This window comes from Protopterus annectens, chromosome 1.part1, assembly GCF_019279795.1.
Source record: "Protopterus annectens isolate FY-2018-M chromosome 1.part1, PAN1.0, whole genome shotgun sequence".
Classification (NCBI taxonomy): Eukaryota; Metazoa; Chordata; order Ceratodontiformes; family Protopteridae; genus Protopterus; species Protopterus annectens.
The window spans coordinates 1,164,992,173-1,165,019,713 of record NC_056726.1 but is presented as its reverse complement, the minus strand read 5'-3'; the positions used below and the strand labels follow the sequence as shown (position 1 = coordinate 1,165,019,713).

The following is a 27,541-nucleotide window of genomic DNA, read 5'->3' as shown; positions in this document are numbered from 1 at the left end:
TGGAACTTGTGTTCCCATGCATACCCAGTACATCAGTGCTCGGGAAAGTAAGCAATGGAGAAAAGATCTCCGTTGCTACGCTTTTTTTTTTTTTTTTAAACCCTTAAAATTAAAGAATATATCAATGGAAAAAAGTCCGGGCGACCGGACCTTTTTCCGTTGTATATTCTCAATGGGCACACTGGTTTGGTTGGCCAATCAGCATGCTCATTTTATGATTTACTGGCCAGTCATTGTATAATTGCCTCTAATTATTCCAGTGTTATTATTTTACTGTTTCATTGTTTGCTATTACTGCTTAGCTATGTTATTGCCACAGAAGCTAGTATGGAGTTATTAGGAAAATCTGTGTATGTCTAAAAAACTGCAGCTTCTGGTATATTCTTCTTTATGATGTGTGTGTGTATGTGTGTGTGTGTGTGTGTGTGTGTGTGTGTGTGTGTGTGTGTGTGTGTGTGTGTGTGTGTGTGTGCTTCTTTCTGTGGAGCAGTGAAATAGATGAGTACTTTTGTCTCTTTTTATAGTTTTAAAACAATTTCAGTCTCTTTTATATCTAACTCCATACTTAGAACTACCTACATTTCTTTCTCCAACATAAATTAAGCAATGTTGACTTTGCATACTTCCGCCTTGTTTTGTTAGTGTTATCCTATATATTTTCTCACTTATTTTTTATACTGCTCTCTAAACTGTGCATTTGCTTGTCTTGCCTGTTTTCCACTGCCTTTTACATAATTTCTTCTTCTGCCTATATCTTCTTAGTTAACCTTTTTTTCCCGTTTCTTTCAGGCTTGCAACTTCCCCTTTGAACTCTACGAGGTATGCAGCTTCTGTCCTTTCCTGTCTGTCTTAAATGTTTCCTTTTGAGAAGAATCAGTGTTGGTAAAAGGTGAGGGTTTGAAAGCATGCTGTGGGGAGCTCCCCGATTACTTACATGGCCATGTGCAAATCTCAGAAGTGTTGTATTCAGCTCATATGAAAGGGAAACAAAGGAGAACTTGGCTGGCATGCAACCTCAACCTGCTTTAGAATCTTGTGTACTGTAGTAGCAGTGAGTTCTGTTTGTTGTCTACAACAATGTTATTTATTTATTTATTAAGTCAGTACTATATTACTACTTATGAAGTTAGGTGGTATATTGCTTTAGATAAGAGCAAATATCTGCAATCACTGATTAAAAAGGCAGTTTTTCCCAAATACCGCAATATATCTGCACTTTACTGTTTGTAATTCACAGTTCACGTGTCAGCTATAAGATCAGTTTCCTTGTTCAGTACATTGCTGCTCATCAGCTATTGTGTTGCTGTTTTTGAAGATTAGCACTAGGGATCGTTAAAAATCAGTTCAAGAGATGGTTCTGTATAACTTGATTGAAGATTTTATTATGCAAAATTTTATGAATTTTACTTCCAGATTTGTTTTGTTATTTTACTGTTATCCACTTCTCATTTTTGAATCCAACTTCAGAAAGTTAACATTAATGTGCACTGCTGCTACTGAAATCCGTTAATTTATTTTTCCTGAAAATTGTAATACATTAAGGTACCAGAATAAGTATTTCCTCAGTTTCCGAAAGTTGTACTAGTTCTGCTTTCTACACATCACAGAATGTCTGCCATGTCCAACAAAAGAGGATTGGAATGCTGTCATGGCCCACTCAAAATAATCAACATTAATTTTGCTAGCATATAATCATAATTATACTAGAAAATGTCATGAATATATGCATTTCTGTGAGAACACCTGATCTGTCTTGTTTTGCGCTGTCAAAAGAAAATTTGTATATGTCTGTGTATGCAGGAGTTATTTTACTGAAACAGATTTGAAGTCTATGCACAAAATACAGTTTGTTGTGATTTTTTAGCCTTTATCGTGGACATAGCAGAAAAGCTGGTATTACACCATTATGTAATACAGAATGGCAGCAGTTACTCTGACAAGAGTGTGCACTCAGCTTTCAAGTCTAAACAGAGCATCTTTAGTGATGAGACTAAAATATTGTTTCAGCCTCTGTCACATATGAGTTCCTTCCCATCATCCTTTTCCTTGGTATCCAGGGAAAGCTGCTTTTCAGGGTCTTCAACAAATGGATCACAAATCTTCTCACTGTGTCAGATTCCAAATAAAGGAAAGTAACAGGAAATTTTCGCCTCTAGCACTGCTACAGTGTGTGGTTTGATAATTTTAAAGTAATTTTCACTTTCAACCAGAAAGTCCAGGTGAAATATATCCTTCATTCCAGTCCCACCATGGGCTCTGCACACACTCAGTTTAAAAAGCGTGTACCTTATCATGCTGTGCTGATATGCCTTTCAGTGATATATTTAATGAGTTAATCCAAAATAATATAGTACAAAACAGCCAATGAAAATCAATAGTTTACCCTCCGTTTTGCTAGAGCTGGTTTTAAAGGGACAACATCATTTATTCCTGGGGCTTTGTCAGCTCCCAGTCTAAGAATCCATTGCATCTTTTTATATTCACTTTCATTGTACAAGTCACCCATTCTCTGACTTCTATTTACAACACATATAACCATAAAGGCAAATACATGATCACTAGGTTCCTGACCCAGAGACTCCCCAGACTCTGGAATAGATTGCCCATACATGTCAAGCAGAGTGCCTCTTTGGACATCTTCAAAAGGAACCTTGACGACTGGATGGGAGAAAGGAAATTCACCCCAGGGATCACGTCAGTTGCCCTGCTAGACAGGGGTCCAGGAAAGTAAATAATGTGGGAAGAAATAGCCAGGGAATTGTTATGGCTAGGCTTGTATAGGCCCTAGGGCTGATAGCCTAGTACCAACCTATGAACCTATGAACTATGCAGTTCTATATGCTTGTACAGTGAATTGTGTTCTTTTCTTAACCTTATATCTGATGGATGCTTAAAAATTCTATCTTTAAGTCTGCAATTTGTTTTTCCTACATAATATGCAGTACACTGTTGACAATTCACAATATAGACAACATTTTGCGTATTACAGTCAGCATACATATTCAAAAAGTAATTCTTGTTGGTCCTGGGGTGTATAAAACAGCTCCCTTGTAGAATGTGCTTACAGGTGTTACAATGTAGGCGTGGGATAGGTTCCCTTCTTCTTAATGCCTGAATTTTTAAAATAGGTTCATAGGTAGATACTAGGCTATCTACCCTAGGGCATCTATAAGCCTAGCAAGAGTGTATTTGGCTTCCGCCTCCCTATTAGATTAGCCTACTGTGCCTCTGTAAAGTAGGTCACAAAAGGTACCCTTTTAAGATTAGTTTACTGTGCCTCTGTCTAGCAGGGACACAGGAGAGATCCCAGGGGTGAATTTGCGATTTCCCATCCACGCGTCCATATTTCACTTGAAGAGGGGCTATGTCTAACATGAATTGGGATTCTATTCCAGAGTGAGGGGAGCCTCTGGGAAATGAATCTGTCCCTCCAGCATGTCCTATTTATTTTTGCTGAGGTTTAGGTCCCTGGAGCGTGTAGCTCTAAGGGACTTAGATTTTTTGAGGTGGAGCATGTCCATTATTTCTGGGTTTGACATGGCTTTGTACGTCAGGCATAGATTGCCTCTAAGTAGGCGGTAAGCAACTGAGTAGAGCTGGAGTTTCTTTAGTCAAGCTGCATAGGACATCTGTTTGTAGCCCATGATCCTCTTGGTGAGGTACTTTTGGGGTCTCTCCAGTTGCTGCAGGTGTCGGGTAAGGTACATCCCAAAAGGGGCATTGTATTCAATTATGGGCCTGATGAGTGATGAGTAGAGGGGCACAATGACCTCTCTTGATCTAGATGCGAACATTTTCGTGATAAGGTGGGCTATATAGAAGGTCTTTCTAACCACTTTGGCAATGTGATTATCAAAGGAGAGATTACTATCTACGTTGGTCCCCAAATCTCTAATTATTTCTTTCGTACTTAATGGATTACCACCTATGTGGTAATTTGTGGGCACCTTGTTTTTCCCAAAGGGGGAAAAATGCATAGGTTCTTGACACAAAATATCTTTCATATTTTTATTTCTTTTAAAAATAAATTTAGGTTGTGTCCCTACAACTCCAGTTATATTCTCATCTGTTAAAATAATTCTCCAGTTGTCTCTAATTATATTACATATACCACCTATATCATTACTGTATGTTAAACTTATTTTCAAACCTTCATTAGCTTTTTGAATCTATGCATCTACCTTATTATTAGGCCATTTTTTACCTCTGTGTAACCATGGTTTTGCACTTTGTTTTCTATAGAGACTGCTGTTGTCCATTTCCTTTTTCAGTAGATTCTTACTATAACCTCGTGCTTGAAAATTCTTCTTTAAAGAGTCCAATTCCTGTATAAAGGACTTTTCATTCATGCAAAGTCTGGATATTCTACAGACTTGTCCCTTGACTATGTGTTGGAATACATGTCTAGGGTGCATGCTATCAAATCAAAAAGGAGGGTAAACTATTGATTTTCATTGGCTGTCTTGTACTATATTCGATACTATGTTTTTACCAGTGTTTTATCATCTGATGAAGGGATTTACTCGAAAGCGCTTATGATACTGCTTTTATTGTTTCAATAAAGTGAAGTTGCTTCATACACAGCGTGGTAGTACTTGCCTTACTTTTGGATTTACTTTTTGGATATTTTGGCAGTACTTTCAGAGGAGGAGTCCTTCTTTATATTTAATGAGTTCTCTGCAGTAACTGTCTCTGAAATGTAAGTTAATCAGTCCATTCAAAATGGGTCTCTAAGATAACCAACAGAATGCTTTTATTTACCACTAAAGTAAAACTGAATGAGTGACATCACCAATTTTCAGAGGAGGCTTGGGGGAAAAAGCTTCAGTATTGAATAAGAGAGTGCATTCAGCTGAGTACCATTTACTACTGAATTATACATTAGTATAGACTAGCTCACATTAACTAGAGATATTAATTGACGGAATATCTCTAGTTCAGTACAGTATAACATTGAAAAAAAATATTAATACAGCATTGTAAACTCAATCTAAGAAATTTATTGCACGGAATTTTCAAGTTGACAACTAATACAAATGTGCTAAGATAACCTAGTATATTCGTACCTCTCAACTTTTTGGAGCAAGATATGTGGACAAAGGTTCATAGGTATATACTAGGCTAATGGCCCTGGGGCCTTTACAAGCCTAGCCATAGGATTACTCTGTCATCGTGCCACCCAACCTTAGCTCCAAATGCCTCTGTCGAGTAGAGCCACTGGTATTATCCCCAGGGTGAATTTTCTATTTCCCATCCACTCATCAATATTTCTCTTGAAGATGGTCAGCGAGGTGCTCTGTTTGACATGTATGGGAAGTCTGTTCCATGGCATGGGCAGTCTGGATTATGAACCTGTTCCTCCAGCATGTTCTGTTAATTGTGGTAATGAGGGTGAGGTCTCTGGAGAGTGTGGTGTGGAGGGATTGGGATTTCCTTAGATGTAGCATTTCTAACAGAGCTGGGTCAGACATGGCTTTGTAAGTCAAGCAGAGATCGCCTCTAAGTAGGTGATATGAGACAGAGAATACTTGGAGTTTTTTTGAGTCTGTCCATATAGGACAAGTATTTAAGGCCTAGGATCCTCTTTGTGAGGTACCTGTGTGGCCTCTCCAGTTGTTGCAGGTGTCTAGTGAGGTACATGCCAAATGGGGCATTGTACTCGATGATTGGTCTAATAAGGAAAGAGTAGTGGGAGACAATGACCTCTTTCTTCCTGGATCCAAAACCCTTAGCAATGAGATGTGCCATATAGAAAGACTTTCTGACCACAGTGGCAATGTGGTGATCAAAGGAGAGGTTGCTGTCAACCTGTGTTCCCAGATCTCTTATAACGCCTTCTGCATTCAGTGGAATACCATCAATGTTGTAATTCATGGGAACCGGGTTTTTCCCAAAGTGGATAATGACACATTTTTTGGCATTGAGCTTAAGACTATGGTTCTGACACCAGTCATTGGTCTCAGTGAGGCCATTCTGTAGGATGTCAACATCACTTGGGGAGTTAATAATAGCTCCCCAACTTGCAATAATCTGCAAACTTTGTCAGCCAGAATCTCTTTGTGTTGGCCTGGACTTCTGAGAAGTAGATATCAAATGGGAGAGGACTCAGGACTGAACCCTGTGGAAATCCCACTTGTGACTAGTCGACAGTCTGACTTGGAGTCAGCTACTTTCACACTGTGGGTTCTATCTGTGAGCCAGTTTGAAACCCACCTAGTGATATATGGGTTGATGCCTAGCTTAGTGAGCTTTTTACCCTGTGATTCCTGAGTGGGGAATGGTATCAAAGGCCTTGGCCAGATCAAGGTAGGCTGTATGAACCACCGTGCCTTCATCGACAACTCTGGTGACTGACTCAAAGTCGACCAAGTTGAGCAGGCATGATCTACCCTTCACAAAACCAAACTGTGTGGGATCCAGAGTTTGGAGATTCCCTATATCCTTGTTTATTAGGTCCATGATAATGTGTTTCATAGCTTTGCATATCAGACTCGTCAGAATAATGGGGCGATAGTTCCCAGGGTCTGTAGTCACTCCAACTTTGTGGAAAGGGATGACTGTAGCAGTGCACCATTTAGTAGGGACAAAGCCTGAGGTGAGGCTGTGAATGAATAGTGCACACAGGTGAGGTGCCAGTTCACTTTGTGGTTCATGTAGAACACAGCCAGGGATATTGTCATGTCCCATAGAAGCTGTATTCTTGGCCTTGGACAGTGCTGTTTTAACGTGTGTAGCAGTAATACTGGATGCCTGGTAATCTACTGGTATTGTGATTGGTCCTTTGGTGGGGGAGAGGGGTAAAGTTGGCACTGAATCTGTCGGCCAGTATATTGGCAATATCTGTTGGCTCAGTATAGGAGGTACCATTGTGCAGTAGCTCAGAGCAAATCTGGGTATTGCCGTGGAGATTCTTTACATAACTATAGAAGGCCTTGTGGTTGTCTTTACTGTCTGCTGCAATTCTGTTTTCATAGCTAGCTTTAGAGGATTTGATGAGGGATCTCAACTCTTTGTTGAGGCGGATAAGGGAGTTTTTCCAGTCTTAGGATTTCACCTTATTCCGCATCACTTTCCTCCTTCTGCTGTAGAATTTGTTTATGGCAGGGGACCAACAGATTGGCTTCCTTTTTTTGGAGGAGAAAGTCTTGGTTCTATTGGGTATGGCGCGATCCATGCATTTGTGTACGTGTTTGTACAGTGCATTAATGCATGATTCGGCAGTCATGCAACTGTTCCTCATTTTCACGGGTGCCGTGAAGTTAGCCACTTCTGTTTTTAGGAGCCCAAAGTTAGCTTTGGAGACGTTTTTCATGGTGGTTACCTTTGCGGGGGGGGGGGTGGATTTCCAAGGTGATTAGTTTGTAGTCAGATCTAACAAGGGAGGAGCTGACTATTGGTGTACAGCAACGGTAGCCCATGTTAGTAATGACCAGGTCAAGGATGTTGCTACCTCTAGTGGGGGTAAGAACAAGCTGGTCCAGAGCATTGGAATTAATGAACTCCAAGAAACCTTGGGCAAGTTATTGGAACGTAAGTAGTTTTCCCAGTTAATGGAGGGGTATTTTAAATCACCTAGTATAAGAGTGTTTGGACACCAATATTCTCCAGGGTGCTTAGGAACATGGAGTGTGCATCTTGCGACATGGTTGGGGACCTATAGCAGGCTACAACCTGAATTGCTGTCTTACCCATTGTTAGCTCTTATGTTCAGCTACCAGTCTGGAGGTGTGCGCATCCTTTATGAATATGGAAACACCACCACCTTTGGAGCTTTAGTCCAAGTTCTGGGGCTGATAGGTGAGGAAAGAGTTATAGCCTGGTAGTGTAGGGGTGCTTTCTGCTGCTTTGATACAGGTCTCTGTTACAGCACAAATGTCGTTGTTCTCCATTTTAAGAAGTGCTTCGAATGAGTGCATTTTGAGATTTAGACTTCTAGTGCTGAGCATGACCCTCAGATTGCATTTGTTTGTAACTGTTACATTGGTAATTTGGTTTTTGGAACACTGCCTAAAAAAGGCACTATAGGGATGGCAAAAGCCTTGGCCAGTATCTGGAAGTGCAGGGGTGACAAGATGCAAGCCATCTCTGGCAAAGCATCGAGGTCTGTCAATCATGTCATCCCAGGCAGACAGATACTGGATCCCCTTAGAGTGACACCGGAAACTCAGCCAGTTGTTGAAATCAATCATTTTCTGCTTGTACTGTGGTTTCACTCTGGGTGATGGTAGGATGCTGCTCAGGGCTTGAGTCATACCCACCTGGGCTACACAAGAGCTCCTCCATGTCTCTTTTCATGTACTCCAGGGAGGTACGTCTCAGGTCATTCACACCCACATGTACAATGACTGAGTCATATTTGTACCTGTTGTTGAGGGACCTGAGTGCATGCATTATGTGGTGGATTTTGGCACCTGACGGGCAGCTGACTGTTACTTTCTCCTTATTCAACCTAGTGAGTGGGACATCAGTGTGCCTCACTATCGAATCACCTATGCCTAGTGTGTTGGGCATGCTGTTTTGCCTTAGAGGCTTTGGTTGAGTGGCACACTGTTTAGGAGAGGTATGAGTCTCATGATTAGTGTTGTGTTGTGGTGGTCGAGCGCATTTCTGCCTTGGAGGGTTCTGCTGTTAGGTAGATTTTTATTGAGACCCTCCACAAAAGTGAGTGTGTGGTTTGTGTTTTTATGTGAAGGCAGTGCTGGTGTGTGTTCTGGAGGGCTGTTTGTTCCATGTGGTGTGGTGCAAGTGTTGACCTTTTCCTCTTGACCAGCTGTTCGTTCTTGGCTGGAGAGTGCGTGACTTCCAATTTGAAAGTCCATCTCTCACAAGTCTGAGTGTTGCGAGGTAAGAGGAGAGGGTTGTCGGTATACATGAGGCAGTTGCTACATTGCCTCAGGATGCCCAAGTTCACCAGGTTAATAGGAGAAAGCACAGGGAACTAACCTTTAGATACGCCTGGAGGGGTGGGCATTAATAATAAGTACTGGAGCTGTATCCTTGTAGAACATTTAGTGCTGATAGCACTTTTGTGTGCTACAATAATTGCTACAAGAAGTCAGGTAAAGTGCTAGACTAATACGCTAGTAGAAGTGCAGGAGAGGAAAGAACTAGAAGATCTAAGAAAAAATTAAAGAGCAGACTTTGGCACTGCTCAGAAGTTTACAAACTGTCCTGGATACAGCAAATCTGCATCTGGACTAGACTAGTTACAGGAAAGGTGGGAAAGGAGTTCAAACACAGGCTTTTAAACCAGAAAGTTACAAGATATGGAAATACTGCCCAAGTGGCCAATAAACTACATTTTCTGGGCCAGAATCCAATCCTCTTGTGGTAGATAGGCTACCTAGTGCTTACCACTCCCATTGATAAGCTAGAAGGCTTCCCACCAACACTGAAAGGCTTGTGGGACTCAGAAGCATACAGTCCTGGATACAGCAACTCTATATCTGGACTAGACTAGTTACAGGAAAGGCAGGAAAAGTGCAAACACTGGCTTTTAGACCAGAAAGTTGAAAGAGATGAAAAACTGCTCAAGCAGCCAATAAACTACAATTTTTGAAACAGAGACCACTCCTCTTGTGGTAGATGGCTACCTAGTGCTTACCACTCCCACTGACAAGCTAGAAGGCTTCCCTTCAACATAGAAAATCGTGGGGTCTCAAAAGCTACAAACAGTCCTGGATACAGCAAATCTGTATCTGGACTAGACTAGTTATAGAAAAGCTGGAAAACAAGTGCAAATGCGGGTTTTTAAATCAGAAAGTTGAAAGAGATGGAAAAACTGCCCAAACAGCCAATGAACTACAATTTCTGGGCCAAAACCCACTCCTCTTGTGGTAGATAGGCTACCTAGTGTTACCACTCCCACTGATAAGCTAGAAGGCTCCCCTCCAAGACAGAAAAGCTTGGGGGGCTCAGAAGTTTACAAACAGTCCTGGATACAGCAAATCTGTATCTGGATGAGACTAGTTACAGGAAAGGTGGGAAATAGGCGCAAACACGGGCTTTTAAACCAAAAAGTTGAAAGATATTGAAAAACTGCCCAAATGGCCAATAAACTACAATTTCTGGGCCAGAAACCACTGTTGTGGTAGATAGGCTACCTAGTGCTTACCACTCCCACTGACAAGCTAGAAGGCTTCACTTCGACACAGAAAAGCTTGGGGTCTCAAAAGCTACAAACAGTCCTGGATACAGCAAATCTGTATCTGGATTAGACTAGTTACAGGAAAGGCAGGAAATAAGCTTAGAAAATTTTTTTTTTGCAATTAAATTAACAAACGACTAAAAACAAATGCAGAAGTCAGTAAATTAGGAGGCTACTAACAAGCAGTAGTAAGAGCAACTGAACAGATAAGAGCAGACAGAACAGCAAACTAAGACAGTTACAGTAAGAACAGCTGAATAACGTATAATTTTTTTTGAGGGGGGAACAGAGCAGGATTAAGAGGCTACAGGGGTTGTCCTTCTCAAATGCTCTATCTGTACACAGTAGATAAAGATGAAGACTAAGCAGCTCACCCTACTATTCAGGCATGACCAAAGGGCACCTTCAGGTGCACTCTCCAGTCCAGCTGGTGAATCTGGGTATCCTGAGGCAATGTTACAACTGCCTCATGTACACAGACAACCCTCTCCTCCTACCACAAAACACTAACATATATGAGAGATGCGATTATACAGCCAAACTGGAAGCTAAACTGTCTCGACCCAAGACTGGAACAAACAGTCAAGAGGAGAAGGTTATTGCACCACAACTCCAGCCGCATACAGACCTACTAAAACAGCACTGGCAAAAAATACACATAAATACACAAAATCATACTCGGAGGCTCTAAATAAAAACCTGCAAAAGCATCAGAGACCTCCAAAGCAGACACCCAAACAACCTGCATTTCCCATCACAAACCAGACAACACATAAAACACAAAATCAGTGTGCTGCACAATCACAGCCCTTAAGGCGAAATAACATACCTAACAAACTAGTAATAGGTGACTCTATAGTCAGGCACACTGAAGTCACACTAACTAGGCTGGGCAAGCAGAAGGTTACGGTTAGCTACCTGTCGGGAGCCAGAATCCACCACATAATACAAGCACTCGGGTCACTCCAGAACAAGTTCAAATATGACTCTGTCATTGTTCATGTTGGTGTGAATGACCCAAGACGTACCTCCCTGGACTACATGAAAAGAGACATGGAAGAGTTCTCTGATCATGTAACCCAGGCTGGTATGACCCTGACCTTGAGTAGCATCCTGCCCTCACTAAGAATGATACCTCAGTATAAAGAAAAAATTATCAATTTCAACAATTGGCTAAGCTTCTGGTGTCATTCAAAGGGGATCCAGTGTCTGTCCACCTGGGACGACATGCTCGACAAGCCATGTTGCTTCGCAAGAGACTTCTTGCACCTGTCACCCCTAGGATTTTGAATACTGGTCAAGGCTCTTGCTGCCCCCATAGTGCCTTTTTTACGCAAGGCTCAAAAGTCAAACCCACCTCTGTAAAAAGCACAATTAACAAAAAACTGAGTGTTATGCTACTCAATGCCAGGAGTTTAAATCTCAAAATGCACATGCTTAAAGCACTCCTCGGTATGGAGAACGTCGACATCTGTGCAGTACCTGAAACTTGGTTCAAGCCTCCAGAGACCACCCCGGCATTACCGGGCTATAATTCATACCACACGTTTCGGCCACAGAGCATGGACCGAAACACAAAAGAAGGGGGTGTATCCATATTCATCAAGGATACCTACACCTCCAGGTTAGTGGTGCAGCAGGATACCTCTGAGATCATCCACATGCAATTAACATTGGGCAAATCTGCAATGCAAATTGTGGTCTGCTACAGATCACCCTTCATGACCCAGGGCCACCACTCCACCATTTTGAAGACACTGAAAAACATGAAGGTCCTACCAAACACCCTGATATTGGGTGATTTCAATTACCCTACCATTCAATGGGAAAACTACTCGAGTACAAATTCCCAGGCCCAGCATTTCCTGGAATTCATCAACTCAAATGTCTTGGATCAGCTGGTAAACTCCCCTTACCAGAGGTGAAAACATATTGGACTTGGTCATCACCAACATGGGCGAGAGGTGTTCCACACCGGAGGTCAACCCGTCCCTGGTTAGATCAGACCATAAACTTATCACTCTGGATATGCACACCCCACCACCACCCACAACTAAGGAAACCACAGTAAAAAACTTTTCTAAAGTAAACTTCACCTTACTTAAGACAGAGGTGGGTAAGTTTCACAGCCCCACGCTAAAGGATAACACTGCCCAAGATGTAGAAACCTTTACAAATGCACTCTGTGAGCACCTACAAGGATGCATGGATCGTGCCATCCCTAGCAAAACCAAAACTCACTCCTCTAAGAGAAGGAAACCAGTTTGGTGGACCCCTGCAATAAACAGGCTATACAATAGAAGGAGGAAACTAGTTCAGAAAAAAATCAAATCCCAAGAAGAAAAGACATCCCTGATCAGTATCAGTAAGAAACTGAGGTCCCTCATGAAATCATCCAAGGCCATGTTCGAAAGAAAAATAGCCAAAGATTCAAAAGATAACAACAAAGCCTTCTTTAGCTATGTTAAGAATATGAGTAGCAACTCACAGATATGCACTGAACTAATGCAAAATAGCACAAAATATACTGAACCTACTGATATTGCCAATATCCTGTCAGATAGATTCAGTGCAAACTTCACCCCCCTCTCATCTCCAAAAGGGCCCACAACAATACCAGAAAAGTGTAGTGTCCCAAAAATCCCAGACACACAGGTGAAAACAGCCCTTTTAAAAGCCAAAAACACAGCGTCAATGGGACCAGATGGTGTCCCAGCCTGCGCCTTGCATGAACTACAGAACAAACTAACCCCCCCACCTAAACAAGCTGTTAAACCTCAGTCTCTCCACAGCCTATGCGCCCATAGAATGGTGCACAGCAACGGTTATTCCTCTCCACAAAGGAGGGGCCACAACTGACCCTGGTAACTATCACCCCATAAGCCTGACTAGCCTGGTCTGCAAGGCTATGGAGCGCATCATCATGAAACTCATTAACAAAGACATTGGGAACCTCAAAACACTTGACCTGACCCAGTTCGGCTTTAAAGGCAGATCATGCCTACTAAACCTGGTTGACATCTTTAAGACAGTCACCAAGGCCATAGACGAGGGAAAGGTGGTTCACACAGCCTACCTTGACCTCACCAAGGCTTTTGACACCATTCCCCACTCGAGTATTACAGAAAAACTCACCAGCCTAAACATAAACCCCTATGTCATGAGATGGGCTGCCAACTGGCTTACAGACAGAACTCACATGGTAAGAATAGTGGGCTCCAGGTCCGACTCTATACCAGTCACAAGTGGTGTCCCACAAGGCTTGGTCCTGGGACCCCTACTGTTCAGCACATACTTCTCAGAAGTACAGGCAAACACAGGAGGACTGTGGCTAACCAAGTTTGCCAATGACTGCAAATTGGGAGCCATAATTGACTCTCTGGCTGACATGGACATCCTCCAAAAGGGCCTTACTGAGACGGACACCTGGTGTCAAAGTCATGGCCTCAAGCTAAATGCCAAAAAATGTATAGTCATCCCATTTGGGAAAAAAAAACACCCACGAATCACCACATAGGTGGCAGCCCCCTTAATACAGAAGAGATAATAAGAGATCTGGGGACCCAGGTAAATAGTAATCTCTCCTTTGACAATAATATTGCCAAAGTAGTTAGGAAATCCTTCTATGTGGCCTGTCTAATTACTAAAGGGTTTGCATCTAGAAATAAAGAGGTTATAGTGCCCCTCTACTCGTCACTCATTAGACCCATCATAGAGTACAATGCTCCATTTGGGATGTACTTCACAAGACACTTACAACAGCTGGAAAGACCACAAACGTACCTCACCAAGAGGATAACTGATCTCAAACATATGTCCTATACAGCCCGACTGAAAAAACTCCAGCTGTACTCAGTGGCATATCACTTACTCAGAGGTGGTTTCTGTCTGACTTACAAAGCCATGTCCAACTCAGAATTGATGGACATGCTCCACCTAGAGAAATCCAAGTCACTGCGAGCCATGGGCTCTAGTGAGCTAAACCTTGCCACAACAATAAATCGAACATGCTGAAGGGATAGATTTCTGTCACAGAGACTCCCCATGCTTTGGAACAAAATTCTAAATTACATCAGGCAGAACCCCTCACTAACACTCTTCAAGAGAAACCTTGACAAGTAGATGTGTAATAGAAAATACACCCCTGGGATCACTTCATTTGCTCTGCTTGACAGAGGATCAGTTAATTAATCAATGGGGCGGCGAAAGCTGACACACTCTGGCTAGCTTTGTAAATGCCCTAAGACAGATAGCCTTGATGCTCCACACCTATGGTCACCCCCTCGTTAATCAGGTCTGACCATAAGCTAATCACTCTTAACATCCACATCCCACCCCCCATTAAGGAAACCTCCATAAAAAACTTCTCCAAAGCCAACTTCATGCTACTCAAGTCAGAAGTGACAAACTTCATGACACCCATGCAGACGGGAACTGAAAGTTCAACTGCTGAATCCTACACTAAGACACTGTACGAGCACATCCACTCATGCATGAATCGTGCCATCCCAAATAGAACCAAGATGTTCTCATCCAAAAAAAGGAAGCCAATCTGGTGGTCCCCTGCCATAAACAAACTTTACAACAAAAGGAAGAAACTGTTGCAGAAAAGAGGAAAATACCAGGATGCAAAAAACTCCCTTACCATCCTCAGTAAAAAGCTGAGATCCCTCATAAAATCTCCAAAGCTAGCTACGAAAATAAAATTGCCAAAGATTCCAAAGACAACCACAAGGCATTCTATAACTATGTCAAGAGTCTAAATGGCAATGCTCAGATCTGCTCTGAGCTAAAACAGAATGGCATTAAATGTACTGATCCCAAGGAAACTTTCAGTATCCTGGCAGATCGATTCAGTGCTAACTTCACCCCCCTCTCACCCCCTAAATGGCCCATCTCAATACCAGAAGATTGCCAAATTCCAGTAATAACGGCCACACAGGTAAAAAACGCACTCTCCAAAGCTAAGAATACAGTATCCATGGGACCAGATGACATCCCAGGCTGTGCACTACATGAACTACAATATGAACTGGCACCTCACCTAAGTTTCATGTTTAATCATAGTCTCACCTCAGGTTTCATGCCCACTGAGTGGCGCAGAGCTACAGTTATCCCACTCCACAAGGGGGGATCCACCTTGGATCCCGGAAACTACCATCCCATCAGTCTGACAAGCCTTATCTGCAAGGCCATGGAGCGTATTATCACGGAACTTATAAACAAAGACATTGGCAACCTTCAAACACTGGACCCCACCCAGTTTGGGTTTGTGAAGGGCTGATCTTGTCTCCTGAACTTGACTGACTTCTTCGAATCAGTCTCCAGAGCCATGGACATGGGTAAGGTGGTTCACACAGCCTATCTAGACCTTGCAAAGGCCTTTGACACCATTCCCCACTCTGGAATCATAGATAAACTTACTAAGCTGGGCATTAATCCCTACGTCACCCAATGGGTTGCTAACTGGCTTACTGATAGAACCCACACTGTAAAAGTAGCAGACTCCAAATCCAGCTCGAGACAAGTGGAGTACCTCAGGGTTCAGTCCTGGGACCGCTCTTGTTTGGCATCTACTTCTCTGAAGTACAGGCCAACACTAAGGGACTCTGGCTAACAAAGTTTGCAGATAACTGCAAACTGGGAGCCATTACTGAATCCCCAAATGATGTGGATATTCTACAAAAGGGCCTTACAGAAACAGATGCTTGGTGCCAGAGCCATGGGCTCAAGCTCAATGCCAAGAAATGTATAGTTATCCCCTTTGGGAAAAATACATGTATCCATGAATTACCATATAGGTGGCAGTACACTAAACACTGAAAGTGTGATAAGAGACTTGGGGACACAGGTGGACAGTGGTCTCACCTTCGATAACCACATTGCCACAACAGTCAGGAAATCCTTCTATGAGGCACACCTCATCACTAAGGGCTCTTCATCCAGTAAAAAGGAGGTCATTGTCACACTGTACTCTTCCTTCATTAGACCCATTATAGAATACAACGCCCTGTTTGGTATGTACCTCTCAAGACATCTGCAACAACTGGAAAGGCCGCAAAAATACCTCACTAAAAGAATCACAGGCCTAAAGCAGATGCCCTATGCTGACCGCCTTAAAAAGCTCCAGCTATACTCTGTCGCATATCGTCTACTCAGAGGTGATCTCTTCTTAACATACAAGGCCATGTGAAACCCAGAGCTGTTGGACATGCTACACTTAAAGAAATTCCAATCCCTCAGAGCCACACACTCCAGGGATCTAAATCTTGTCATCAGAATAAACAAAACATGCTGGAGGGATAGACTCCCCAGACTCTGGAATAGATTTCCCATACATGTCAAGCAGAGTGCCTCTTTGGCCATCTTCAAAAGGAACCTTGACGATTGGATGGGAGAAAGGAAATTCACCCCAGGGATCATGTCAGTCACCCTGCTAGACAGGGGTTCAGGGAAGTAAATAGTGTGGGAAGAAATAGCCAGGGAATTGTTATGGCTTGGCTTATATAGGCCTTAGGGCTGATAGCCTAGTACCAACCTATGAACCTAGTACCTACCTATGAACCTATAAGAGATGGGATTAGTAGGAGTGTCTGAAATCAAAATATGATATCTCTGTATTCAGTTGAGTGAGCAAATGAGATGAGCCTAGGAGTGTCCAAGCACAAATTTACAAGAGGGGCATGCAATTTCAAAGCCACCTAGATTAACACCACAACAAGAATAGGGAGGGCAGGTGGGGAACCAACTGCAGAGAAACAGAGAGACTGCAATATTCAATTCAATTAATATTCAGTGAAAACAATAAATAAAATGCAGTTCTATATGAAAAATGTGCAGCTAGAAGTGTACTTAATATAGCTTATACATCAAGTTGAATTCAGGTTAATCTTAGCCAGCCAACAACTCAGGTATTTAGCAGAAATAACAAAAGATGTAACACTTATATGGCAAGACAAACCCCCTAGGCTAGGAGTTAAACACAGAATATCAAAGAAGTGAAACTACCCCCACTGCTACCACTGGCTTCACTTCTAATAAGCTCCCTGTAGAGACACAGAGACCACAATATTCAATTCAATTAATATTCAGTGAAAAAAAAAAATAAAATATAGTACTATATGAAAAAAGTGCAGATAAAAATGTACTTAATTTAGCTTATATGTCCAGTTGATTGCAAGTTAATCTTAGCCAGCCAACAGCTCAGATATTTAGCAGAAATAACACCAGATGTAACACTTATATCGCAAGACAAACCCCCTAGGCTAGGAGTTAAACACAGAATATCTAAGAAGTGAAACTACCCCCACTGCTACCACTGGCTACACTTCTAACAAGCTCCCTGTAGAGACAGCGAGATACCACAATATTCAATTCAAGTAATATTCAGTGAAAAAATAAATAAAATGCAGTACTATATGAAAAAAGTGCAGATAGATGTGTACTTAATTTAGCTTATATATCGAGTTGATTGCAGGTTAATCTTAGCCAGCTTTAAATAATGGGGGGCCAAAGGCCCAAAAATAGGGACATTTTTAAATGTTGCTCTTGCAAACTTAGGAATTTGATAGAAGTACAGGTTTTGCTTTAGCATGTATTTTCTGAAGGGTACGGAGAGTGAAACTCAAATGTCTTTTCTGACATCAGTGATTTTTCATTGATTTACTAGAAACCACAACTGTATGAGGAAACAGAGCAAAAATATGAGGCAAAGGTCTGGATAGTTGAGAGGTATGATGTGTACTTAATCCTATTCTATTGCCTAACTTACAAGTCTTAGCAAAATCTTATGAAAGATACAACACAAAAAGAAAATTTGTCTAAAGATGGATATTAGGTATTGAAAATGTTACAGTCTAGGGAGAAAATACGATTTGAAGGCAGGTATGGTTGAGAGGTTACTTATTCTGACAGAATAATTATATGACAAAAAGGTGTTGGGAGTTCTTGAGTGATACTGCCACATATAAAAACATCTACCAGAAAGATGTACAATCAGATTTTAAAAACATTGCTTTACTGCTGCTGGACTTGTTCCAGTACAGTTCCGTCACTACTGAAGACTACCTGATGGACTTCAATAGAACCTAACTGCTCTCATTAAGCACCGCACTCAAAAGCAACTGCTTCCGCAAGAGAGGACACAGATTCAGAGACATGTTAGCTGCAATGACGAAAGACCTTGTTTTGGCTAATTTACACATCTCTGAATTGCCCTTAACTATTGTAAGTGCAAATCTGCACTTTCCTGTTTTAGTCAAGACTGGCCTGTTTTGCATTGCGTTGGTACAGGCATCCCTTTGTTCACTTTCCAACACACATGCACATATTCACTAACACACAGACATACACATGCACACATCAACATACCTTTTAACGTGCCCCTTAGTTGACAGAATGTCCTAGGTTTTTTTTTATTTATTTAACATTTGTTTACTGGAAATGTCCGACTTGGAATGAAGCCAATTTTCAGTCGAGGCCCATGGAGAAATGCTCCAAATGCATGCCTTTGTAATGTGGGAGGAAACCAGAGTACCCAGAGAAAACCCACACAAATGCAGGGAGGACATGCAGACTCCACACAGAAGGCACTCCAGATGAGAATTGAACCGGAGAACCTCTTGCTGTGAGGTGACAATGCTACTGCTGCACCACTGTGCCATCCAATTATTTTTGTACCTACCCTTACAAATCACAGATGCTTACAGTCAGTCATTAATGCCAGACATTAGAGTTTCGTACTTCTTATTGTTCGTACATTGGATTGTGATGCTAGAGCTGTTGCTCTATTATCTTTATAAGTAAGTCCCAGTGATTGTTGAAATATTCTCCCTGGTGTTGTCTGGAGTTTCTCCTGACTTTATACCAAAGCCGACCCACATATGGACACACCTCCATCCCTTGCAAGTGTCCTTAATTTTACATGATGCTCCAGCTGTTGCCTCTTTTACATACCCTGTCATGTGTGACTCACAAAGTGCTGCAGTCAGTGAGTAAGGCCAGACATTAGAGTTTCAAACTTCTTATTATGTAGAAAAAAACTCACCACAGTAACTAAACAGTTACTGAAGTAGGTTAATGCAGCTGCATTCTGTGCCAAGGGTGAAGGGTTTAAAACATTTTGCCCCTCTTTTTGTTTACATTTTTAAAGACTTGGGTAATATTTAAAGGATCACTGGTAACTAGTGGTAGCACAGAGGACTGATATGCTCTGTGCGAGTTGTACGGGTACATGATTTGTATGTTTTTAAGTGCCCTGGGGAGCACCCTGTGTAAATTATGCCTGGTGTCTAGTGTCCCCCTGCTCCATGTCTTTTATGCTGCTATACTTTGCTGTCTAATTTTTAAGTAACTTTAAGGCACAATATAAAAGAGTTATCCCTCATGTTTAGAGTTGCCCCTGCTCCACATTTTCATGCTGCAAAACTCTTTTATCTAATTTTTAAGTGCCTTTAAGGCACAATATAAAAGAGGTATCTCAGGGTCTCTTGTGTTACCCCCCCCCCCACAATTTTGCAGGATTTTCTTGTGGAGAAATCACAGCACCACCATACCCATTCGCACATTCATGCATACACTCACACAACCTCCCGACCTTATTCCACTCATAGACACACACACAGAAGCACACACATGTATACAGGCAGACAGACAGACAGACACACATACACATAAACTCACACCTCATACTTTACCTCCAACTGTGAACTCCAAGGCAGACACACATACACACACACACACACACACACACACACACACACACACACACACACACACACACACACACACACTCCCTACCACTACCTATCTTCGAAACCCCCTGGCAATTCCCTCTAATAGAATCAGGTGAATATGAGCTTTTGGCTCAATTACATACAATACTTACGAGTGGCATTTCCAATGGGAAATTGCATGACTAATTAGCAAAGGCTACTTCCCAGATTGCCTCATTAGCATTTGTGGGAGACTGCAAAGTCAGTCCAATATGTTGCTGCACCATGAAGACAGAGTTGCAGTGGTACTTGAATAGTAAAATGCTAGCTGATTTGGAAGATGTGATTAAAGATACCTGAAAGAAAGCTATAGTTCTATGACCTTAGACACATGCATAACAGTAATACTCCTGAAATCCCACAAATAAGACTTTAGGTACATATACTCCATGAATCTTTTCAACTCCTGTTTTAAAATGTTATGATAGCAGTTTATAGTAATTTGGGCAGCTAGCCTGCAGTTACTGGTGGAAAGCTAATTCACAACAAATTGTGTGAATTTTTTCAAGGCTGAGACTGATAATTTATAAGCTTTAGCATTTGCTAAATACTTTAATGGCGAGGGCCTTATATTCTTATTAATAAGTTTAAATTTGGAAAACTTGTCACACTGTACGAGAGGTTAACTGATAAATGAATATGCAGACTAATAAAAAGGGTTATGGGAGATGAGCAGTACAGATTCAGAACAAGATGCAGCAAAACCAAACCGATGTTTGCAGTGAGAGAGAGGTGAGAAGAAGCCAGAGGTGAGGAAAGAGTTCAAGCGGGCGTTGCTAGAGCTGGAGAAAACATATGACAAAGTCCAAAGAAAGCTACTTTCAGCAGTCCTGTGATAGGTAAAATCCCCAGAAACCTTTGTAGAATTAATGTAGGCTATGTAAAAGGACCCAATGACACAAGTACAGGTCGCATTTGGACTCCCAGAGGGGTTCCCAGTGGGAGTGGATGTGCATCAGGTTTAAGCTCGGAGCCCAGTGTTGTTCATACTGGCAATGGAACTGCATTAGAAAATAGGTAGGTGGAGATAGATCAACAAAGCTGATATGTGCAGACAATGTGGTATTTTAATTTTAAAATGAAATACACTCCGAAATCTATAAAAAAATATATATGAAAAATCTAGTGGAAAAACAGTAGCTCATGCTCACAGCAGTGATATTTGCTCAGGTCTGCAAACCTTAGAAAAAATGTCTAAACAGCACCCCATTTAAAATTTATGAATGTTGTAATATTGGAACCAATATAAACATGCAGTATATCTATTCCTAATAATATGTGTCTAGTTAAGCTCAAACACTGTGCATTAAAAAGTTAAAACCTTGTTTGTGTCTTTCAGCTTTTCCCAGTTAGGGGTCGCCACAGCAGAACTCTGGTCCGCTAATGATTGGCAGTAGATTTTTATGTACTGGCTTGCCGGGCCTAACGCACAACCTTCAGCGAAGGAACATCCATTCACGTATGTCGCCACACAGAAGACGCTCTAACTTTGAATCGAACGGGCAATGTCCAACTGTGAGGCAACAACGCTACCACAGCACCACCACCACAGTACATTAAAAAAACCTAAAAAGGCTAAATTGACACAAAAGTCATGCATGTGCTCTGTAGGCTCTAGCTCTGCTGTTTATTAAACCAAAAGAAAAAACAAGTCTACTATTTAAAATATTTAGAAGTTAATCTGTCATAGGCATCTAAAGTATAATATGAATGTTGCTAGTAAAGCTTCTCCTGTTTGAACTAAAAAATTATAAACAAGAATTAATAAAATGCAGGTTTGCAGACCTGAATGAATATCACTGCTGTGATCATGAGACTGTTTTTTTCCACTAGATTTTCCATATAAATATTTTTGATAGATTTCTGAGCATTTTTTTATTTTAAAATCCTTCAATAGATTTAGCATTTGAGATGAATATATATATATGTGTGTGTGTGTGTGTATTCTCAAAAGTTTGGTAGTTTTTTTATTTATGCATCTGGAGCATTTCTCCCCGGGCCTCCGCTGAAAACAGGCTCTGTGGAACCTAGACGGACTTTCCCGGTCAACAAATGATAAATAAATAAAATAAAATAAAAAAATAAATTTATGATTTATTTTATACTAGTTTTTTAAATAATATGTATTGTTTTTAGCCCAGCAAAATGTAGCATTATGTATGTTATTTAACTTTTAATTTTTAGTTGCTTTTCCCACTTGACAAACAAACCTGAAGAAGTTCTAATAGATGAAAGCAATCTATGTTAAAATGTTTCTGAATGTTCATAGAAAAGATTTCTAAAGAGTTTTGAAGGCTTCGGTTAACTTTAAGTTTTTCTTTTCTGATATTACAATGAAACGCTTTCAGGGATGTTTTAGCAATTATTGTGTAATTTTTAGTTTAACTTTTAGTTCAGTTTAGTTTAACATATCTGGGCTTCACAGAGCTTGAATTAGGGCAGCACTGTGTCAAATATCACAATGGTATGGGGGAAGGGGCATTTAGCTAGTAAACATGCTAATTGTCTTTTACAACACAGCTACCCTAATAAAGCACTCCCATGCTTTTAAACAGGTATAAAAATGGAATGGTGAGTTTCTACACTTTATTCTGTTTTTTTCAACTATTATTTGGATCGCTTGCTTGTGTGTTTAGAACATTCGACTTGAACCAGCTTGTGCTGCCATACTTTCATTAGTTGATTTATACGTGTAAAGTTTTAAAGAAAGTATTTCTACCACTTGTTATTAGGTTGGATATTCACAGTATGTTTTTTATTAGGTGCCTGAACTCTAAGAAATCTTACTTACATCTTCCACAGAGAGCAGTTTCCTCATTATTTGTTTTGGACCCAATATATCAACTTACTGGGTGTGTGAGAATTCGAGGAACACCACAGAGACTGTTTGTTTCATTTGTTTGCAGTAGGATAAATGCTTGCAATACCAGTAACAAACTACAGGTGGTGTTGTGGTGACAGTCATCTTCACATAGACTCCAGTGGTGCATAGTAACCTAAGCAGTGTACCAGCTATGTACAGGATGGCTAATAAGATTTATTTCCACAGAATGATTCTGAGTCCCATTACCTGCTCCTCATATAGTGGGATCTCAATACATCTGACATATTAGCATTGCACGGAGATATGTCAGATTCATAAGTGGCTAGCTGCCCTTACTGGCCACTTTAAACCTAGCCAATTTTGCCTTCAAAGGTGAGAATCATAAGGTATTATGTCTTCCCTAGTAGATAGATTGTAATTGGGAAATAGAGTAACATTGCTGGACATCAAAGGCTGTCAGTTGTGCTGCCCTGAGCCTTTAAGAATCCAGCCTTGAAAGTAGCAGAAGCATCAGGGGGCAGTATTTTTTGTTTTCTTCTCTCCCTTTATTTTCCAGTTACAGAGTTTCAATTTTGCCTTCTCGATATTAATTTTTCATTAGCAATTTCCTCCTGTCGGAAGGGTCTCATCCCCTGCCCTCAGTCACTTTCTTCATTATTTTGCTCCTTCTGTATATCATTAGCTTCTGCAGTTCACTGTATTATACCAGAATACAGCATTTTGACATTAATTTATATTAACCAAGCTCATAGAATATTACTAAGCTAATGACCCAGGGGGCCCTTTTAAGCCTAGCCATGCCTCTCAAGGGGAGAATCAAGGCCTGTATTTGTGTCTCTGATGTAAACACTAACCATTATGCCAAATGGCATACTGCCTTAGTATCATATTGCTTATAGCTTATATCTGTTATGTTAAATTCTATTTCCATGTTTCTGTTCAATTGTCTGTTGTTAAACATTTTTGTGGTCTTGGCTATATGTATTATATTCTTTCCTATATTGCCCAGGTCATACCTGAAAAGGTCTTCAGAACAATGTACCTACATAGTTAACAAATAATAAACAGATACTTTGGGATGAAACGGCCAGGCTTAAAATGACCTCTGGGTCAATAGCCTAGTAATCTCCTATAATCCATGCTTACATGCATGCATACATACATATGTATGTACAATAACTGTGTACTTTTAGTTAAATGTCAGCTGTTCTTGATCAAGACACTAGTGATTCAGATGACTAAAATTGGAATAGTTAAAAAACTGATCTTATGGTAACAGGTTCACGCACAGCTTCATTGACTTGCAGATCTATCTGTATGCATACCAGCAATGGAGTCACATCTCCAGCAGATCTCCTTTATTTTTCACATCTCCAGCACATCTCCTTTATTTTTCTTGTTATAATCCTGAAACCACCTTGTGGGAAGCGGCACACTAGAGGATATTATTATCTACTATAAATAACTAAATTTTTCTAGGACATTTAAAAAAATCTTGAGCTATTTTCTGATGTTTTATATTTACAAATGTTTTTTTGTTTTCTTCACTGCATTTTATGTGCAGTTAAGGACGAGATCTGTTTTTCAGTCTGTTCTTAAGTCAAATTTCTATGTAAGTCAAAACATGTACATATGGTTCTTATTAAATGTCACTTAGTCAAATGTTTGTTCAGTCTAGTATGCATTTTACTTTTCTTTGCATATAAAACAAAAAAAAAAATCTTAAACATAATACTGTAATCTCTAGCTATGCTTCCTTATGTCCTAACAGAAAAGCTGGTTTAAAACATCTTGTTATTAAATGCAGTGTTTATGAGGACTTTTCCATACCTCTCAACTGTACAGATTTTCTCAGAATGTCCAGATTTTTGCCTCATATTTTTGGTCCATTTTTCATTAAATTGTGGTTGTTTAGTAAAATTAATGGTAAATCATTAAAAATGGAAGTTTGAAAATAATGGCAAACATATGAGTTGCAGAATTCATACCCTTCAGAAAATTATTGCTAATGCAAAACCTGTTATTCTATCAACTTTCTAAGTTTGTAAGAGTAATATTTATTACAATTGTCTCTACGTTTGGGCATTTGTCCCACTTTTATTTATGAATTTCTCCAAAATTTCTTGCTCTAAAAGACTTAGAGGTATGACATACACACGCACACATGCACACACTCTTAACCCTACTTTACCTACATATTCCATAACTAACCCCCTCCCATTATGCAACCACCCACCTCTTAACTGCTGCCAGGGGATCGCTCATTTGCTCTCACTCTTCACTCTCTTTCTTGCACACAGCCTCTTTCTCATTCATACCAGCATTCACTCACACATCGCTCTCACACTCTCCCAATCTCTCACACAGTCACTTCCTCATTCATACCTGCATTCACTCCCACATCACTCTCACTCTGCTGATCTCTCACACAGTCACTTCCTCATTCATACCTACATTCACTCACACATCACTCTCACTCTCCCATTCTCTCTTACACACAGTCACTTCCTCATTCCTACCTGCTGGTATACCCCTACACTGGCCCAGTAATCAAGGAGCCTCATTCCTCACCACTGGCAACACTGGGGAATGTACACACTGGGAGGATGACAAGTACACACACAGTAAAGTGCAATTTCCCTTAAGAGCACACAGAGATCACAGTCAGTTTGAGGCTGATCTTTGCAGATCCTGAAAGTCATAAAACAATAAAATACTTCTACATCTCAAACCTAGTAATTACTTCTCTTTCAGAATAATACAAACAACTTCTAGCTCTAGACATTCTTCTACTGCACTAAAACTGAGAAATAATATATTTTGTTTATGACCCAGCTATCAAGTAACTTAACCAACTATTCTTAAGTTTTCCAGGTTATTCTCCTATTAAAAAATTTATATATATATATATATATATATATATATATATATATATATATATATATATATATATATAGATATATATATAAACTGTTACAATAGTGCATATACATTTCTACTCAGTACTTTAAAAATATCTCTTCTGGTCCAGCAGTTTGATATACCCAAAACATACAGTTTTAATATAGTACTAACACAAGCAATTGCATCCTGCTGATATTCACAAATAACATATAACTATTTACAAAATTCCAGATATCTGGGCTGGCAGTGTCCCTTTTGCTACATTTCTATATAAATCATATTAATATTCTCAAATGACATATAACTATTTACAAAATTCCAGATAGGTGAGCTGGCAATATTTCCTTTTGTAATATTTCTGTATAAATCATATTAGTATTCACAAATGCATATGATTACTTACAAAGTTCCAGCTAGCTGGGTTGACGATATTTCCCTTTGTCACACTTCTTCCCCCACCAAAAATTCAAACTAGTTTTTCAAGTGACCCTTGAGAAACTGCTTGGGAGGGTTGACTATCTGGGAATACCTCACCCCATTCCCTGTCTTGAGAGCCCATGTGCGTTGGCATTGCTAACCCCACTGTGGTGCTGCACTGTCATATCATATACCTACAACCCTAGGCTCCAACTTAGTAACATGGCATTTTTCTGGCTTGTTCGATGTAACGATGTTAAGGGATTGTGGTCTGTAACTACAGTGAATTTCCTTCAATACAGATAAGGATGAAGTTTCTGCAGTGCTCTCACTATAGCTAGACATTCTTTTTCTACAGCTGCATAGCATTCCTCCCTGTGTTGGAGACTATGGCTGAGATATATCAATGGGTGTTCTTCTCCCTCTGAAAAAACCTGGCTGATTACAGCCCCCACTGCACCTGCACAACAAATTGTTTGCTGTAATCTGGACTGTCTAACACAGGGTGGTTCTCTCAAACCTCCTTTAAGCTTCTGAAATGCCTGCTCACATGCTGCAGCCCACACTACTTTATCTGGCTTGTTTTTCCTTGTCTAGGTCTGTGAAGGGAGCAGCTATGGTATTATAATTGGAGACAAACTTTATGTAGCACCCTGCTGTCCCTTGGAATGCCCTCACCTGCTTTTTGGTAACAGGGGCAGGCCATGCCTGAATGGCTTCCACTTTGGCAGGTTCTGGCCTGATCTTTCCACTCCCCACTCTATGTTCCAGGTAGGAGACCTCTGCCATACTCACCTGACACTTGCTTGGCTTAATGGTCAACCCTGCCCTTTGTAGTCTGCCTAGCACCTCCTTGACATGCTAGAGGTGCTCGTGCTAGGAATAGCTGTAGATGGCAATATAATCCAGGTAAGCAAGGGTGAAATCTCCTTCTCCTACTAGGATATAATCTACCAGCCTCTGGAAAGTTGCTGGGGCATTTTTCATCCCAAAGCCCATCTTTGTGAACGTATACAAGTCGAAAGGAGTCACAAAGGCTGACCTCTCTACAGCACTGGGAGTCAGGGGCACCTACCAGTATCCATTGGTAAGATCAATAGTGGTAAGATACTTAGCCCCACTCAGCTGATCTAGGGCTTCATTTTTCCTAGACATAGGGTAAGCATCTGACTCGGTGTGACTATTCAATTTTCTGTAGTCCACACAGAACCTGGGGCTGCCATCCTTCTTTGGTACCAGCACCACTGGGAAGGCCAAGGCACTGCTGATCTCCTGAATTACCCCTAGTTCCAACATTCCAGTATCTCCTCCCTCAAGGTCTGCACCTTGGTTTCCCAGTGAACATGTCTCCAAACTTGTAACTCTGCTTAGATTTCTCATACCTGGGTAGGGGAGAGCTGCTGGGATATTGCTACCCCTTCCACTGAGGTGTCAGTCCGAGCCTCACTGAGGAGCTCAGTCACCAGATCCACCTCA

At 40.8% G+C, this 27,541-nt stretch overlaps 1 protein-coding gene across 1 annotated transcript in view; it reads left to right on the top strand.

Annotated features, from left to right (window-relative positions):
* Nucleotides 1–27,541, top strand: part of PRKCG (protein kinase C gamma) — a 4,166,346-nt gene that overhangs the window by 3,137,340 nt on the left and 1,001,465 nt on the right. Inside the window, exon 9 of the mRNA XM_044080462.1 lies at nucleotides 790–819. Coding sequence (XP_043936397.1) covers nucleotides 790–819 — 30 coding nt within the window. The remainder of the gene's footprint in view (nucleotides 1–789; nucleotides 820–27,541) is intronic.